Here is a 17797-nt window from a genome sequence, read left to right as displayed (position 1 = left end):
TACTAGTTTACCGGAGTTGAGACTTTTCCCATAACACATTGGAATAAGCATTATTTCACTCATTAGAGTTCGATATCTCCAAGGTAGAATAAGATAAGAGCCTTGGAGTTGTTAAGGGAACTCCCGTTTTTATTGAACAATAAAGAAGTGGTTTAGCTTATTGATAACTTAAGCTTCCCACAGGCTATATTATCTTCATTGCCAAGGATGAGTCTTGCTGGTTGTCGTTTTCTTGTGTGTGTGTATATGTATGTGTGTGTGTGTGTGTGTGTGCATGAGCACATGCACTTATTTATATGTCATGTTAAAGTTCTTCATTTCCATGTTACTGGACACTCTACCTTTTTATCAGGGGCATGATTCCCAGGGATTACTTCTCAACTCCAGATGTTAACAGAAGAAAAACACAAGAAAGAAGAGCTCCCATATTTCCAAATGAAATGAGGCAGAACAAATGAAAGAAGATCCCTTGGCTTGTGCAGAGAACAGAAAGTGTACATTACTAAGAGGTATAGCCATGTCTGTGCAAACACAGTAACTCATGTCAAATAAATTGTACTTTTTGCAGGAAAGAACTCTAGCACTGGGTTTCCCAAGCTAAATTGCATGAAAACACACAATCCTTTTTCTTCTTATTTGAACTGTTAGATGACGGGGCCAAATTACTAGAAAGACCGAAGGCAGTTTGCAGCCTTTAACAACTGAAAGGACTTATTGCTTCCAATTTGGAAATACAAAAGTTTCTGTGTCTACTCCAAACACTCCCTGGCCCTATGTATTTCTCATTAGTTTTGTGAAGGAAGAAAAGCTATATAAGTAACCAGAATATCAAAATTCTCTGGGATTTTAGAAATGGAAAGTAGTTGGCTAAAGATATATAAACAGTTATGCTCAACAGAACTTAAACGAATGTAGAAAATTCTCTCCCTCTGGTCAAATGTGGTCCCATTGTCCTTGGTCTCTTGGAGACATGCTGTCCCACTGGACCGACAGGAATTATTTTACAGACCTAATCAAAAGCTATTAAGTCTGTAAAGGTAGTCAAGTCCTGTGCTCAGATTCAGAACTGAAGAACCCAAGGGAGGTAATGCATCTATTTTTCAATACCTGAGGCCATTTTGTTTCCAACCTTAATTGCACTTATGTATTGGTTTTGGGTATAATATCTCCACTCATCTTGCTCCAGTTTCCACTATCCCACTATTAATACAGGGCTTAGGAAACATAATTGCAGTGTGTGGTAGACAGCGATTTTCATTAACTACCCAGAAGAAAACTGTTTAGGGAGAGACATTTCTTTCCTATTGATTCAATCAAAATGACTTGGAAGAAATGGTTGTGCTTATTAAATTCTTTTCAAAGAGCTAACCTAAAATTTAAATTCTTTCTCAACAGCATTTTAAAAAGCTGGTATAAAATCTCTGCAGATTTTTTCAGGTATGAATTTTTATTCTTCCCAGTTCCTTTGAAATTTGTGACTTTCATTGGTCTTTTTTTTTTTTTTAAGGTAGTCAAGGGGGGAGACTTACATGGAGGCAGAGAATGTAATCAACACTGCTATCTGCAAGACATGAAGTTGCCAGGCAATACTAAGGGAATTAAATGGGGGAAGCAATAACAAAACAGAATATTGTGAAATTACAAGAGGGTACAGTGTTAAATTGGCTTGCAATATTTATCAAGAGTTCTTTAAGTGAGACTAGACATAGGATTTTCTAGCAGTGGAATACAAAATGGCTGGTAATTTCTCAATGTTCTTCCTTCCTATTGCTCATTTAGAACAGCTTACCCAATGGGATTCCACTATTTTGAGTTCATTACTGGGCAAAATCTAGGACAGAGACATCTATGGATAAAACATACTCCTTCACTGAACCTCTGGTATTTGAGTCCTTTCCAGCTGGACTGACTATATATACATCATTGTCTCCCATCTATGTTTTGTTTTTTTTTTAAGTTTTTTTTTCTTTAAGATTTATTTATTTATACATACAAGCAATGGGTACAGTCAGAGGTATGGGAGGGTGAAAGAATTCATCAGAGCCAGAGCAGAGAGCAGAAAAGGCAGAAGGACTGAAGCACACTGCCGAGGGGAGCAGCGGGCGTGGCAGAAGAGGTCTGCGTGCCATGTGGGGCCTTCGCAGGTGGCCAGGGATTGATCCAGTGCTGCAGAGGCTGCCACCGGGGAAGCCCTACCTTTGTTTTAAAGATGTTTTTGTTTATATGGTAAATACTGTTCTCTTTGTTGCCTTCTCTTAAATGTCAGAATCTTTCTCTGAATTTTGCATGCAAAGATAAGAGAAACTCCTCTATTATTTCTGACTCCATCTATTCAAATACCATGTTTATGCACGTAAGTCCACTCAAGATCTGGGAGCACAAAACCTGAAGCCTTCCTAACACCAAGACTTAATATGCCATCTTCTTTCCCTCCATTATTCCTCTTTAAAGGAGGGAATGAGACCTAGAATTCTAGAACTGCCTATCTTTGGTTTGTGTAACACTACCAGCTACAGAACATAAAATAAGAGATTGGCTCTTCCACAGATGGCAGGAATGATTAGGAATAAGGAAATTACTATGGGATAACTATAGGATTATACATTTGGGAAACAAACACTGAGCAGATTCATGACAGAAAATGATGAGCCAGGTACTGATATGCATCCTATGTCAATCATTTGTCCAGTTTTTAATGGGGAAGCCGGGCAGAGAAATCTGTACTAAACATAGTTTACAGTAATGAGGAAATATATCTGAAATGAAAATCAGGAGTTCTGGGTTCTAGAAACAGCTGTACCATGAATCAGTTGTATTTCTTACAACTAAAGATTGTTGATGTGTAAAATAGAGGTAAGTTATCCCTGCAATTCCTTTCAGTTTTCACATTTAAATTTCCTGATTCTAAGCAAGCTTTTAGTTTGAAGGACATCTGTAAGGCAGGCACAGTTTGTTTTTGTTTTTTTCCTTACTCATACTAGTCTCAAACTGGAATGAATAGGGAATTGTGATACAGTTTTACCTGTTTCTCTACCTTTTGAGGTAATGCATTTATACTTCAAGCCCAGTTGATTCAAAACAGTAAAAGGTTTAGTTCATACCGATGATATATGTGCATGGTGTTCATATATATGTTTAATATATATATTCTTACATATATAATTTTTTGTCCTTCATATTTTATATATATATAATTTTTTGTTCATATATATAATTTTTTGTCCTCTATTGACTCCCAGAAACAGATAATTACCTTACGACCTGTTTGAAATAAATTAAGACACAGTATACTACATCTTTCTTCTTTGCTGACCTGAAATTCCTCTCCCTGACTCCTAAGGAGGTGTATCCATAGATCCATTTCCTTTTCCTTTCTCAACGACTCTATCTCAATGGCTTCATTCTTTACTTATATTTAACAAATCTAGTTTTCTGTCTCTGAACCTTACCAAGTTTAGATCTACCTTTCATCGTCATATTCTATCAGTATGTTTGAAGAACCAAGAAAAGCAAACTCTGAGCCCATGAATGATACCTGAAGGACCTCCACCCCTGATGTTTTTACAAGCTCAACCCCATCTCCATTCTGAAGATATCTCCTCTAGCACACCATGAATCTGACTTCCTGAATGGGGGGGTCATGGGGTACCAGGGGCAGAATAAGTGCCATGTTTGGCTGATAACTGAGCACATGTGCTCCCGCTTGCTTGCTTTTCTGGTTCTGACATGCACTCCCGTACTTCTGGAAGGAGACACATATGAGGAGGTACATGGGAGGAGACGTGTGGAGGAGAGACAGGTAGAGGTACTTGGAAAAGACACATGTGAAAGTTGTTCTTGGTCCTTGGGAGAAAAAATTGCAGGATTTATTTTGATTTTTTTTTTTTTTATATGGGACTGATCACAAAGATATACAAAGAACTCACAGGATTCAACAAAACCAAAGTAAACAATCCAGTCAAGAAATGAGCAGAAAAACTTAAAACATTTTTATAAAGAGGAAATACAAATGGCCAACAGGCATATGAAAAAATGTTCAACATCCATACAATCAGGAAAATGCAAATGAAAATCACATTGAGATACCACCTTACACCAGTGAGAATGGCACATACCAAAAAAACTAGCAACAACAAATGTTGGTGAGGGTGTGGTGAAAAAGGAACTCTCCTGCATTGCTGGTAGGAGTGCCAACTGGTCCAACCGCTATAGGAAGCTGTGTGGAGATTCCTCAGTCTACTAAAAACGGAGCTACCATATGACACAGCAATTCTATTCCTAGGGATCTACCCAAAACATTGATTCAAAAGAACACCTGCACCCCTATATTTATTGCAGCACTATATTACAATAGGTAAAACCTGGAAACCACCCAAATGCCCAAAAATAGATGACTGGGTCAAGAAGATGTGGTACATATACACAATGGAATATTATTCAGCGATCAAAAAGATACATCCATGCCATTCACAACAATGTGGATGGAGCTAGAAGGAATTATGCTCAGTGAAATAAGTCAGAAGAAAAAAGAAAATATTGGATGGTTTCACTTACAGGAGGAATATTGGGGAACCAAATAAGACATCAGTGTGGAAAAATAATAATATAACAAAAACAGACATTTATAAATCAGAGGAAGCCTGCAGGGGAGGAGGAAGTAAGAGGGGAATGAGAGAGAGGGAGGGAGGAGCACAGGGGACTGTGGTGATGGTGCACGGGTGCATTGGTGAAGGAAATTCTATGGGAACTACACCTGAGGTGGGTGGGGGAAAGCAAATATTGTTTAAAAATGAACAATGCTGTAAAAATTAAAAAAAAAAGAAAAAAAGAATTTGGGAAAAATTAATAAAGCATATCCATAGTGGGATGAAAGGGAAAAAAAAATTGAGATGGTTATTTTGAATGCTGAGTCTCACCTTTTGTATCCAATTTTCCGGGACCTGCCTAACTGCTCTCTGTGATTCCTTGACAGAAGTGCCTAAGTGGTGAGTTTTCAGGTCTCAGTTGCCCCACTTTGAGCCAAACCTGTTTAGATTGGAATTTGCCCAGAAGGGGCTAGGTATTTAAGATCCTTTCTTTTCTCTCCTCTACGCAAAAAAGCAAAAAAAAAAAAAAAAAAAAAAAAAAAAGCTATTAAAAAATTACCTCTGCCCTTGTGCATGCTGATGGCTGAATCTCCTTAGAGAGTGCATCCCTTAACAATTTTGGGTCCCTTCACACCCTTGGGCCATATATTAACAGACATTTCAAATTCAGCTTGTCCAAATGATTATTTCAAGACTTTTCTCATTGTTAATGTAACTATATTTATTGCATTATATTCTTCTGTTTATCTTAAAAGATTAATCTTTATTTCCCTATCCTGTTAATTCAATCAAACAATGATTAAGTCCCATTGGTTAAAGTGCTTCCCATACCAGATACCTGCTGCTTGTCTCTGTGGTGACTACTCAAGAAGCAGACCTTTCTCTTGTCTGAATTATCCAAGTCTCCTGACTTTCCCATTCTTGTTTCTCCTTAACATTTCAAACACTTGTGACAAATTCATTCTCTGAAGCAACAGTCTAGCCCATTCCATTCCCACATGTCAGTATAATTAATCCCTACTACCAGCAAAATAGCTGTAAAATTTAAGTACAGAACTCTTTATACTGGCATTTGCAGCAGTAAAACTTAGTAAAACTAAGTTTTCCAGATATTAAGTGCTATTCTATTACATCAACTTGGTATTCTAATCAAACTAAACTTCTTGCTGAACATTTAACTTGCTAATATTATGCCTTTGGTCCACTGAGATTCCTCTATCCCCCATATTTTGTAGATTCCATTACATTGTATAGATTCCACTACGATTATTACATATTCATGAATGTCCCTTTCAAATGCTGTCACTTCCACACCTTTTCCAATAGTTCTACTTAAATGTTTTCTTTTTTTTAAGTCCTCCAATATACAAAGCAATTCTCTTTATTTTTCATTTAAAAAATTATTTATGCATACAAGAACTGGGGTAAAGGCCAGAGGTGCAGGGTGGGTGAGAGGATTCACCAGAGACAGAGTGGGGAGCAGAACAGGTAGACTGACTGAAATACACTGCTGAGGGGAAAAGCAGGCGAGACAGGAGAGGTCTGCTGTGCCATGTGGGTCAGCTCCCTGGCGGGGGATCGAACTGGTGCACCGCTACAGTGGCTGCCTATAGCTTCATAGTGCTGAGACTTAACCCCTTGTGCCATCAGGGATGCCCCAAAGTAATTATCTTTAGACATTTGCTACAACTTCACAAGTATTTGACTTATAAGTACATTGATTTTATGCCCATCGGTCATTATGATACCCTGGAGATTAGTTTCGCTATCTGACGCTAATTTGAATATTCCTAAAGGCTTAAACTGGGGTATTGCATAGCATGGTATACAACAAATAAATTAAACTGATTTGTAATTGGCTAATTGTTATCAGGTTTATTGACTTATCTGAAATCTGATAGCCAGTGAGGAAATCAGGACTAACAAAATCAATAATCAAGGGTGAAATAAGATTGGACTTAGGATGAAGCTAAATTTTCGGGTGGTCGGCAGAGCCAAAGTACAAAAACACATGCTGCTTCTTTTATACACCAACATATACATAATTGTAAATTTTGAAAAATTTGAGTCAAATGATCTTGCTTTGAGACCTAGCAGAAGCATATCCTTTATTTAATCTCCTTGAGCTTAAATTTACTTATCTATAAGAAGTCAATAATAGCATAATCTGCTCACAAGGGATGTTAGATAGCAAGATAATTGTCAAAAACCAAACTATGGCTTGACACATAGTAAGTGTTCAATAAACACTAGTTACTGTGATTGTTATTCTCATCCCCCTTCATCAGCCAAATTAGACAATATGTTCCTGAAATCATTTTATATTAGAGATCCTATTTGTATTTGATAATCTGAACTGTCATTACAAAATAAAAATAATAAAAAATAAAACTACCAAAACCCAGCAACTGTGAAGAATTAAGTATTTAGGAATAATGTCTAACAGGAAAAACTGAAATTATGCTGCTTGAAAGCAAGGTTTGCCTTAAAAAAATTTAGAATTCAGAAAAAGACAGTGATTGCCCATTTTTATTTCCAGTGAGAGGTTTAACTTTCATAGAAAATTGGGTGTTAAAGTGCAGAAAATAAATCCCATGTCCACATTGGGACCACAAAAGGAAACATTTAAAGGATCCAGCTGCATAGTGTATCTCTGGGATGATATAAAAAAGACCTCAGTCAAATAAGGTGGGATCTGAGAATCTGGGGAGCTCCCACGGCGCCCTCTGATTGCTTCATGTTCTTACCTGAACTCTCATCCAGGCTCTCCTCAGAGACGTGCTCATCCTGATGGACCCACTCGCCATTGCATTTGAAAAATATCTGCATGGCTGGCCGTGCTTTGCACCTCAGTGCAATGGGATTGCTCTTAATGATATACGCATCATCTGGTTCCTCAATGAAATGAGGCAGTGTCCCAGGAGCTGAGGGGATGGAATCAGGAAGGACTTCACCATTGTCGGTTCCTGTGAAATTGAAGAGGACATTAGAGTCTATGATAGCAGCACAAACATCAGGTCACAAAGCACACCCCACACAAGCTCCTAAAAATCTGAGCCAGAAAAGTTTGCATCATGTTAATACAGCATGCTTGCAAGGCCTGTGCAGATCAATTATCTTTCAGAGGGTGAACACCAGCATAAAATGGTACCTTTAGTGGGACCCACATCTAGGGTTTCTGGACAAGTGAAAATGATGACTAGGAGACCCCTCAAACTACAGTTGTGAATCTGCTTCTTTGCTAAAAGAATGGATGTATGTGTCTATGGGGTAAGAGCTGAATCCCAGATTCACTCTGGCAAATGGTCACATCACAGGATTCAATGAGGCCCCCAAGCTGCCTCAAAACTTTGAAATAATGATGGGAATAGGTTGTATTATTCCATAGATGTGTGAATAATGGTGATATTGGTGGAGGTGTTAAGTCATAAGATATGTCAAAAAGGTCCAAATGGTCCACCTTTATCTATGAAACTCTGGAGATTATCTGATATTCTAACTTGGGTAGGTTTTCCTCCAAAAGATTCACCAATTTTCCATTCCTTCTAAAATGAACACAAATTCTGCTTTGTTCTGTTGGCCTTTGGCCCATCATTCTCTTTCCCATCCCTCCCCCCATACTATGAGTCACAATACCAAGCCAAAGAACTAAAATCACTAAAATAACTATGATGTGTATTTTAGTTAAGGACCCACAGCTTTTTCTCCATAGGGAAGGAATATTTAGATATTTTCACCTGAATTTAAGGAACTCATGAGCAAAGGAAACACAATAAAAAGAAAAGGAAAAGCCAAGACCTTTGCTTCAGTGCTCTTTTACTGCAATTATCATGGACTTAAGTCCCATTGAGTTAAGGGAAGATATGACTGCAGAGGAAGGAGGAGACAATCAAGAGGAATGCGATCTTGAGCCTTCCAATGACCATTCCAGAGAGAGAACAAAGTAAAAAGGATTTCAAAACCAAGATCCATTGTGTCCTCAAAAGATTTGTTTCTACTCAAAGCAAACCAGTCTGTAGGACTAAGCTGGATAAAGGAAACTAGTGAAGCCTTGGGAGAACAATCCAGGTCACTGGGAGAGATTTAGGAGACAGGGTACATCTATCCTGTGACCTAACCTGGCTTTCTGTACACCTTCAGGATAATTCTGAACTCACACAGCCCCTAAGTCACACCAATCCATAACCTAAGTCAGTGAGCAGTGTCAAAGGTGAACATAATTCACCATATTATGGCTAATGTCCTTTAAGAACTATAAGTGGGCACAGGAGGTATGACTGCTTACAGTTACATTTTGTATAGGTAAGGAAGAAAATACAAGATGCTGAGCTATTAAATAGACCTCTTGCCACTAGAAACAAACAAACAAACACTATTTGTTTATTGTGATGGATTGAACATAAATAGTTTGATTCTCTTCAGATTTATTTCCATTAAGTACCTCAACTTAAGGGGGAAATAAAGTCTCACAAACAAAGATTTCATCATTATAAGCTCTAAAATGCAGTTATAATAGAAAAGGTAACTCATGTGTAGCTAAGTACCAAAAAATCATCGTAAAACAAACATTCTAAATAGTAAGAGAGCAAACAGTTTGTCATAGAAGTATAATAAAGTCACTCAGAAAATGTGTATCACATGGAACAAAAGCAGTTTTCGATAGACTCTCAAAGGTTCTTCTTTTTAACGTTTTTTTAATGTTTTAAATTATATTTACAATGGACTTCATAAAATATATTACACATTAATTCATTTTGTTACTGACTACTCATGCCACTTTCCCTCTTCAATAAATACCAAGTTCCCTCTGGCTTTTTGTAAATCCATGCATTAGAGGAAATGACAAAGGTATTAAGAGATTTTTATATGGGCATCAAATGCCCACACTGTCATCAGGGGCTTGAGCTCTGTTCAAAGTAATTCATTATTGCATAAAAGGATCAGCTGATAAAGTCTATATCCCCCACCATGCTGCGAAATCCTGAATTAACAACCACAGGCTAACACTTTGAATGAAGCATTGTTCTTTAACTAGCAACAAAGCCATGAATATTTGACTTATCTGAAATGGGGGGAAATGTCATAAATAACAATCTCTAAGTAAATAGTGAAGGGACATTTTCTGGCATAAATAAAATGACAAATAAAGGCAGCAGATCATTAGATGAATCAAGTTTTAACTCTCCATTTTACAAAGCACAGAGAGATCTAATCGGAATTAAGTTTCCCTCCTAGTTTAATATATGTCCTTTAGATAAAGTGACATGTTCAGCCTTCATCTGAACTCTGAGCAGGAGGGAGTGTAAAAGTCTGATGGTAAGTGCCCTATCTTAAGGACCTCTATCAAGAATCAATCAATGTTAATGTACAAAGCTGGGGTCAGGGGGAAGAAGGCAGAAGGTAATACTGAATCTTAACAATCACCAAAGTGATATCGTAATCATATGTCTACAGGAAAAGGACCAAGATTCAAGAAAAGAAAGAAAATTTGATTAGGGTACCAGTGGGAAGGTGTGAAAGAGTAGGTATATATTTACACATTACCAGTTATCTGCATCATCTCAATAAAGAAATGTGAAAGTAAAAGTAGGATGTATTTTTCTCTTTTCTTCTTCCTATAGTGATGTTGGGAATGCTATTTACCTAACTTTCCCTGTTCTCTATGCTCCTCTCCCTCCCCTATCTTCCTCCAGGACTCAGGTCTGAATTTAGGGCCAGCAATGCTTCACCTTTAGGGCCAGCAATGCATCCTCACAGCAGAAAGGCTGGATTACTCCCAGGGAGCTGCCTTCCAGAAATATACCCCTTCCTTACTCCTCAGAACCAAGAGTCCCCTTCCTTCCTCTCACCCTAGATAGCTCTCCTTCTCTATCCACCCTGTAGATTAGAGCTGAATTGTCCAAGAGACTCTCAGGGGATTCAAGCAAAAAGGAAAGGAAAAAAGGAATTGAAGCAGTAATGTTTAAGGGCCTGTTAAATTATTTATAATTCAGAGAAAAGTTCTAAGAACTGGTGGGATAAATGGGTGAGTGACCCAGCCAACTGTTTTCCCCAAAGCACTTTCTTGGAAGAAGCTGGAAAAGTCATGGCAATTCTTTGCAGGCAGGAATGGTCATGTGACAACTATGAAAGCAAATGAGTCCTAAACAGATTCTTTTCTAGTCCCTCTTTGCTTGCATTACGGCCTTCACGGGGGAAGATCGTTGAGGAAAGGCAGACGAGATGCACAGTGGTGCCAGCTCTGTCAACACTGAGAGGATGAACTAACACCATGAGGCATCCACCTTCAGATAATTTGTTACATTTTCTATTTAAATCACCACTTATTTAAGCTACTATAGTCAGATGTTGTGGTCTTTGGCAGAAAACATTCCTCAATGGTACAACTAGATATTCCTTTTTTTTTTTTAATAAATTTTATTTCTATATTCCCCATACAATTGCAACCCCCTTATTTTGACCCCAATCTAGATCTTCCTTCTTAAACAAAGCCAGCACGCCAAGCTTCACTTAATTCCACTGCTATCCATGTTAATGAACTTTGGTAAGCTAAAATAAGTTTTGGAAACTGTGTGAGCAGGAAGTAAAAATAAGAGCTGCCATTTCTGGAATGATTACAGGCTATGGGAATCAGCCTTTATACGGATTAAGTCACTGAGGCTTCATGACTCGTTCAGGTGGGTAGTGACAGCCTCCTATTTTACATTTGAGAAAGTGCTCTGAATGTCTTCCAGAACACTGGGTCATCAGTAAAAGTCAGCAAATGCAGACTCAAGTCTGAATGCAAGTCTCTGACTCACAATTCCTTTTCAGGTCAGAAGAATGGATCCTTAGAGCATGACAGTACAATGCACTGAGAGTCTTATGCCAAGAATGTGCTGTACAATAAAACCATGAGCAGATGATATAAAATGATAAAACATCGAGGTGGCACCTCCCCATCAAGGACCCTGTGCATCTTAAACATCACTCCATTATACTGGCAGCACGACTGTGACCCCCAGGTCAGGACACAACCTAGAGACCTTGAAAAATATATTTATTAAAATATTAAATATTTAAATATTGTGTTATGGACACAACCTAGAGGTCTTGAGAAAAATATTTTTGGGAGAACAGCACAGCACAGACCCAACTATTTATATTCAATGGATTAGGCACCCTCACCAAAGTCAGATAGATATAGATATCCAAGAGTAAATCTTGTTTGAGGACAGAATGAGAAAATTTTTTTTTTCCAGTTTCATTTGGAAATAGTTTCATCTTAAGCAGGAATATTTAACCGTGAAAACTCCAATTAAAATACAGGAGTCTGACAGGTAATGGTGAATTTCAGTAAGAAAAAGGGACAGAGGTCAGTCATTTTGTTACATTTAGTCATACAGGACTGCCAATACTTGATCGTTTGATCTGTCCAATTTATGACAGCACTGGGTACACGGGAGCCCTGAGTCATTTCAAAGCAGGATTTCCAAAACCCTGGTCTCTCAGCACAGTAGGCAGGCATTCCATGGGTTAAACTGGAAATGAAGGCCTTTCAACAGGTTTTCAGAAATTCTAAATTATTTTTGTAATTTTTCCCGGGATGATAATATTTGAAATACTTTTCCTTTTATTCTCTCTTCTATATCTTTTCACAGGTATAAAATGTTTGTATTTGTATCTGACCCTGTCATAAAGTAATGACTAAATCTTTTAAAAGAACTTTGGAATTCAAGAATCTAATGTAAAATCTAGGTAAGCTTGGGTTTAATTCTGAGATTGCATTTTTTTAATCCAAAAAATGGCAGATTTGGGGCCTCCCCAGTGGCGCAGAGGTTGAGCGCTAGGTTGCGAAGCTGCCTGCAGCCTCTGCAGCGCCAGTTCAATCCCTGGCCGCTGGGCAAGGGTCCCACATGGCGCACAGACCTCTCCTGCTTCCTGCTGCTCCCCTCAGCAGTGTACTACGGTCCTTCTGCCTGTTCTGCTCTCTGCTCTGGCTCTGGTGAATTCTCTCGCCCTCCAGCGCTTCTGACTGTACCCAGTGCTTATATAAATAAATAAAATAAATGTTAAAAAAAGGCAGATTTGTTAGTTTTGTGGTGTTAAAGTGAGATAATAGATGTAAAAAATATAGTAAGTGGTCTAATGTTACAAAAATATGTGTCACCACTACTGCCACCTCTAGCACCATTACATGGATAGACAGCAATAAGAACAGGGAAAGAGAATTATAATTATGATCTCTATGATTTCCAGTCCCAAACATATTACCCTAATACTTATATTTTATTTTAATTTTTTGGTTACTATTCTGGTTTTCACCCTGGGGCCCTCATAATATGAACTATTGTTCATAACATTTCTTTACCATTTGCAACCCACATGTACATCAGTATAATTCATTTATATCAAAAATGTAGAACACATTGTGAAAACATTTATCTAGTCAATAAATATGTAGTGAATGGTTATACCACACCCCATGCTCAAGGTTCCCTGCAATGTGATGATACACAATGGATTTCTAAATCCATTGGCCAGATCCTAAAACTTTGTTTTAATCAGATAACAGTTATCAAACTGCATTTCACACTAACTGCAATATTTAGATGAACCACAATACCCCTCTAACCACAATATTTAAATGAAACAATGCATGTTAGACCCAGTTTTTTATACCCCATTCAATGTTAGTGAACAATATATAAATCAGAGCTCAAAGGGAAACCAACTTACATAATCCAAGGTAACAGGATAGACTCAGCTTCTCTGGTTTTGTTTATGTAAATGTGACTTGCTTCCATATCTTTACTTAATTAGATAGGGGAAGCACTGTAACCATTTAAGACAGAACAGCCGGAATTTTACATAACAAAATGTTTAATGCAATTTATGAAACAGAGACTCTTTCCCTAGGCCCCAATAAAAAAGTCCTTAAAAAGGAAAAAAACTCAGAAACTATTCTGCTCTCTTCCCAACCTCTAACAAAATTTAAAATGTTTTATGTCACTGCATGTGCATAGCTCACTCACCTATGTGATCTAAGATATTATCTGCCTAAGTTATTAATCCAATGAGCATATTTTAAAGTCTGCAGAGTGGAAGATGATAAATAATGCTCGCAACACATGTAAAGAAATCTGAAGGGACCTCCTTAGTCCCTGAAACAAGACACTTCAGATTTCAGTATAGCTTACAAAGGCATATTCATTATTCCCCAATTGCCAATGTACCTTAACATATTCAATTGTCTTTGAAATTGACATACTTGTGCATGCCTATGACTTAGGATTCAAAGATAACTAAGACATGGCTCATATCCACAAGGAACTCACAGGCTAAAATTGGGGACAGATGATTACAGAACAATGCCAAATATGCTGGCAGTATATTGGAAGTATATAGAAAGAAACCCAGAAGCACCTAGGAGAGAACTCCTAACTTTGGGGGTGGGGAAAAAGAAAGGCTTGTGGCAGGCATAACAGGGGAGGTCATGCTGCAATACAGCTGGGATAGATGAGTTGAACCAATGGGAAAAGTCATAAATCCAGGTCATGGTACTGTAGACATAACTGCAGCAAATGTGAGAAGGCCGAAATGTGCCCCGAGTGCATGAGCTAGAAGTTGAAAAGTGAGAAGAGCTAACTATCAATTTTATTAGATTGTACATTTCCAACAGTTTACCTTGAGATTTGTATTAAACCACTGACTACTTGACTCTGACATCTGCAGCTTCTATGCCTTTCATTGACAGCTTTGTAAGATGAAGACATAGTAACAACCCATTTACAGAAAGATCACTGTCTTGATTTGTATTACCTAAGGTTAAAGTAATTTCATATGGATATGCTGAGAGAGAAACTAAGTTTGTTTTAATTCTTAAGACAGAATTATTCTTTCAGCCACACTACTGCAGGTGATATATCTCCCAAAGCCATAGGTGAAGTGTTTTGTTGTTTTGGTTTGTTTATTTTTTTAATTGCAACCATTGTTCTTGTTGAGTCCTCTGTAAGCCTGATTTCTGAAATTAGGCCCAACTCAAGAGATTTTATACAAATATTGATGGCAGCCCATGTCTTTTAATGGAAACAAGCAAAGTACGATCTTTAGCATAAGACCACTATCACTGTTCCCTAAGTTTCTCTAGAGAAACGCTGAGGTAAGATGTCAAATCTAGACCAGTGATTTTCTTAAGAGGTGAGGGATTATAGATTAATTAAATTTGTACTTAATTTTTTCTTTTTTTTTTTTGGTGAAATTTATGGAGGTTATTAAAAGTCCCTAATAATTTTTTTGGAAAGTTGTATTTATCGAGGTCATGTTGTTTACATCACAGTACATGTGTATGTTATTTTTCTGCATCCACCACCAAAGCCCTAGTAAGCCTCCTCTTGGACCTCCCTCTCCTCTTTGCTCTGATACCACCACATTCCATTCTGGTAGCTTTAGTCATAGTCCAATATGCTCCTCCTCCTTTTTTTACCTTTGACCCCCCACAGCCCTCAACCTCCTGGATCTCTCATATCTATGGTCAGCTTTCAAAATACGTCTTTGTCTGATCTTTTGTTTTGTTTCTTTATATTCCAACATATATAAGTGAAACCATCTAGTACTTATCTTTCTCCCCTGACTTATTTCACTCAACACAATCCCTTCAAGCTCCATCCCTGTTGCTGCAAATGACATAAGTTTATCTTTTTTGATTGCTGAGTAGTATCCCACACATTGATATATATATTTCAGTGAAGACTTACACAAGGTTCTGTAAATTTTGGCAAATCCCTTCTTTAGATTTTGCTTTACGGTATCTTTTTTCTAGTCTTCTACTATATTAAAGTTCATGAATCAAAAAACTAAATAATAAATATGTCCCAAGGAAAAATGGAGATGAATAGATTGTAAGATTTATGAAAATAATTTTAAGACATATAAAGGGTAATATCTTGTTGAAAATAGTAGATGCAATGAAGCTTATATATTATTTAATCCCCCCCCAACAATGGATACATTTGTGTATAAATGTGTACCCCTGACTAGTTTCCAAATTCATCTGAAAATCTAGTGGGATTTGGGAAAGGTTTTGCTTTCAAAGTGTTAACGCTTTTCATTTGTAGCTGACAGTTTTCAAGAGTGAGGCCATTCATAGTTATGGAAAAATGGTTGTTTTAATGCAACATTGAATGACAGAAAACCAAACAATCAAACACCATTCTCATATTTTTCATTCTTGGAAAATTACCTTTCAGGAAGAGCTTTGTGTTTTATGTTCTGCACACTAATACAGCTGGGACTTTCAATCTTTTTATGACAAAAAAGAAGAAACAAAAGGGGGGAAACAAAAGCATAAGGAACAAACACTAAATTCCCTTTGAAAGAAATACACTTCTATTAGATATCAGGATGCATTTTAAAAACTCCAATTGTGACCATTAAGTCACATATCTCAACATGTGGGTTAATTTGCCTGGAACATGAAACACTCTGATTATTTTGTATATATCTGGATGCAGATAAAATAGAATGGGAGTGCATCTTAGATAAAAAGTCGACCAAATTTCTTATGTTAGAAATTACCCAGGCCCTCAGACATTAAGCAACTTGTAAAAATTCTAAGGAGTAGAGTTGGCTGAAAGCACTTTGATGACATGTAGACTAGTGTATTCCCTACTAGACTATGGTGCCTCCCCTCCACCCTCCACCATGGGACAAAGATTTAAATTATAAATTACTTTTGTGTTATTAATCTTGTAAGATCTTACAACGACCTTGTAACTTGTAAACATTCTAGTTAAAATAAATTACAATGAAAATTACAGTGTAACACTTTATGATGTATTTTCTGTTGAAAAATCATGGCTTGATATTACACTAAATTACAAAATAGTTCTATTTATATATCTTTTTTTAATTGTATACTACTATCACAAAATTTCCAGAGATTGATATCAAATAATTTGGTACATTTAATTCACATCTTTCTCTTTTAGGCACATATTTAATATTTGTGTTTTATGTGCATTGGGGGCATATATTTGTTGTGTGTTATCTCACTTTGTCAAGGTATTAATTTTTCATTAAAACAAGTATTAATGATTGAGAGAAGGTATGTCAGTTTTGATCTTGCCATTTCCATGCTGCTTAATTTTCATTTCTCTCCAAACTTTAGCTTTATATTGGTATTATAATTCTCCTCTTATCATCTATAACCTGACTATTCCAAATTTATATCTTCAGTGAAGTTCTCTCTCTGGAGATTCAGATCTATACATTAAACTGCCTGTACACGTGTTTACTAAAACCTTCATAGATTCCCTTAAATTTCTTCTACTAAAAATTAGCTTATCAGACCTACTGTTTGGCATAGGTACCCTAAATCCAAGAATCAATATGCATGCATATCAATGCACTTTCCTGTAGGCTATATGTTTCATGAAGGAAAAGGATATCAGAATCTAAATAAACAAATGACAAGTGTGATGAAATTTTGTGACTACTACCATTGCAGTAAATATGTACTAAGGGGATATGATGTAGAGCTTAATTTTCAGAAGGACTATGTAAATTGACATAGTCACTGGCATTTTAGGAATTTACCAATTTTCCTCATCTTATCAGCATTAACATAATTTGGGGATATTTTTTAATTGATAGATAAAATGAATATTAAAGGCTTAATATGTACTTAACTAGCAAAGCTGAAGATTAAAACATGTTTATCAAATATTACAGTTAATTTTTTAGGAACTGCATATTCATAATTATTTTATGTTTCTACTTCTTAAGAATATAGTTGTATAGTCACTAAGTAAAATATAACTTGACTGCATAGATTCCATTGTTTTAGTATTTTGTGTTAAATAATACAATAGTGCTTTACTTTTTACATTAATATATTCATAATTCCTTGATACATCACAAGGTTTTGGGGTTATAGCAATCAACAGATCTGTTTTACTATTCCAAAAAGCAACAGAATTTTGTCTAGAATGGTTAGATCTAGACAAAAAGGGTCTTATGCAAGGAAGAACCAACAGCTTTTCTAAAAAATAAATCAATATTTTATGTGAAAGATTCATAAAGAAAGGCAAAAGGAAGAGTGTTTGTCTACTATTTCTTAATGAGATGACCTTCTTTGCACAATAAAGTCTGTCTTTAGGAAATCATCTACTGTTGATATGAGGATGAGATTTTGATGCTCATATGAAATCCTGTAACTCCTTTGTTATTTT

The 17797-nt window shown here is 36.7% G+C and overlaps 1 protein-coding gene across 16 annotated transcripts in view; it reads right to left on the bottom strand.

Moving 5' to 3' along the window:
* Positions 1-17797, bottom strand: part of UNC5D (unc-5 netrin receptor D) — a 726786-nt gene that overhangs the window by 213893 nt on the left and 495096 nt on the right. For all 16 annotated transcript variants that reach the window (XM_054700868.1, XM_054700869.1, XM_054700865.1 and 13 more), the window contains one exon: positions 7334-7552. In XM_054700868.1, coding sequence (XP_054556843.1) covers positions 7334-7552 — 219 coding nt within the window. The remainder of the gene's footprint in view (positions 1-7333; positions 7553-17797) is intronic.

This window comes from Talpa occidentalis, unplaced genomic scaffold, assembly GCF_014898055.3.
Source record: "Talpa occidentalis isolate TD23 unplaced genomic scaffold, MPIMG_talOcc4v2.1 talOcc4.4, whole genome shotgun sequence".
Classification (NCBI taxonomy): Eukaryota; Metazoa; Chordata; class Mammalia; order Eulipotyphla; family Talpidae; genus Talpa; species Talpa occidentalis.
Note: the sequence above shows the minus strand (reverse complement) of the source record. Positions and strands in the feature narration are given on the sequence as shown.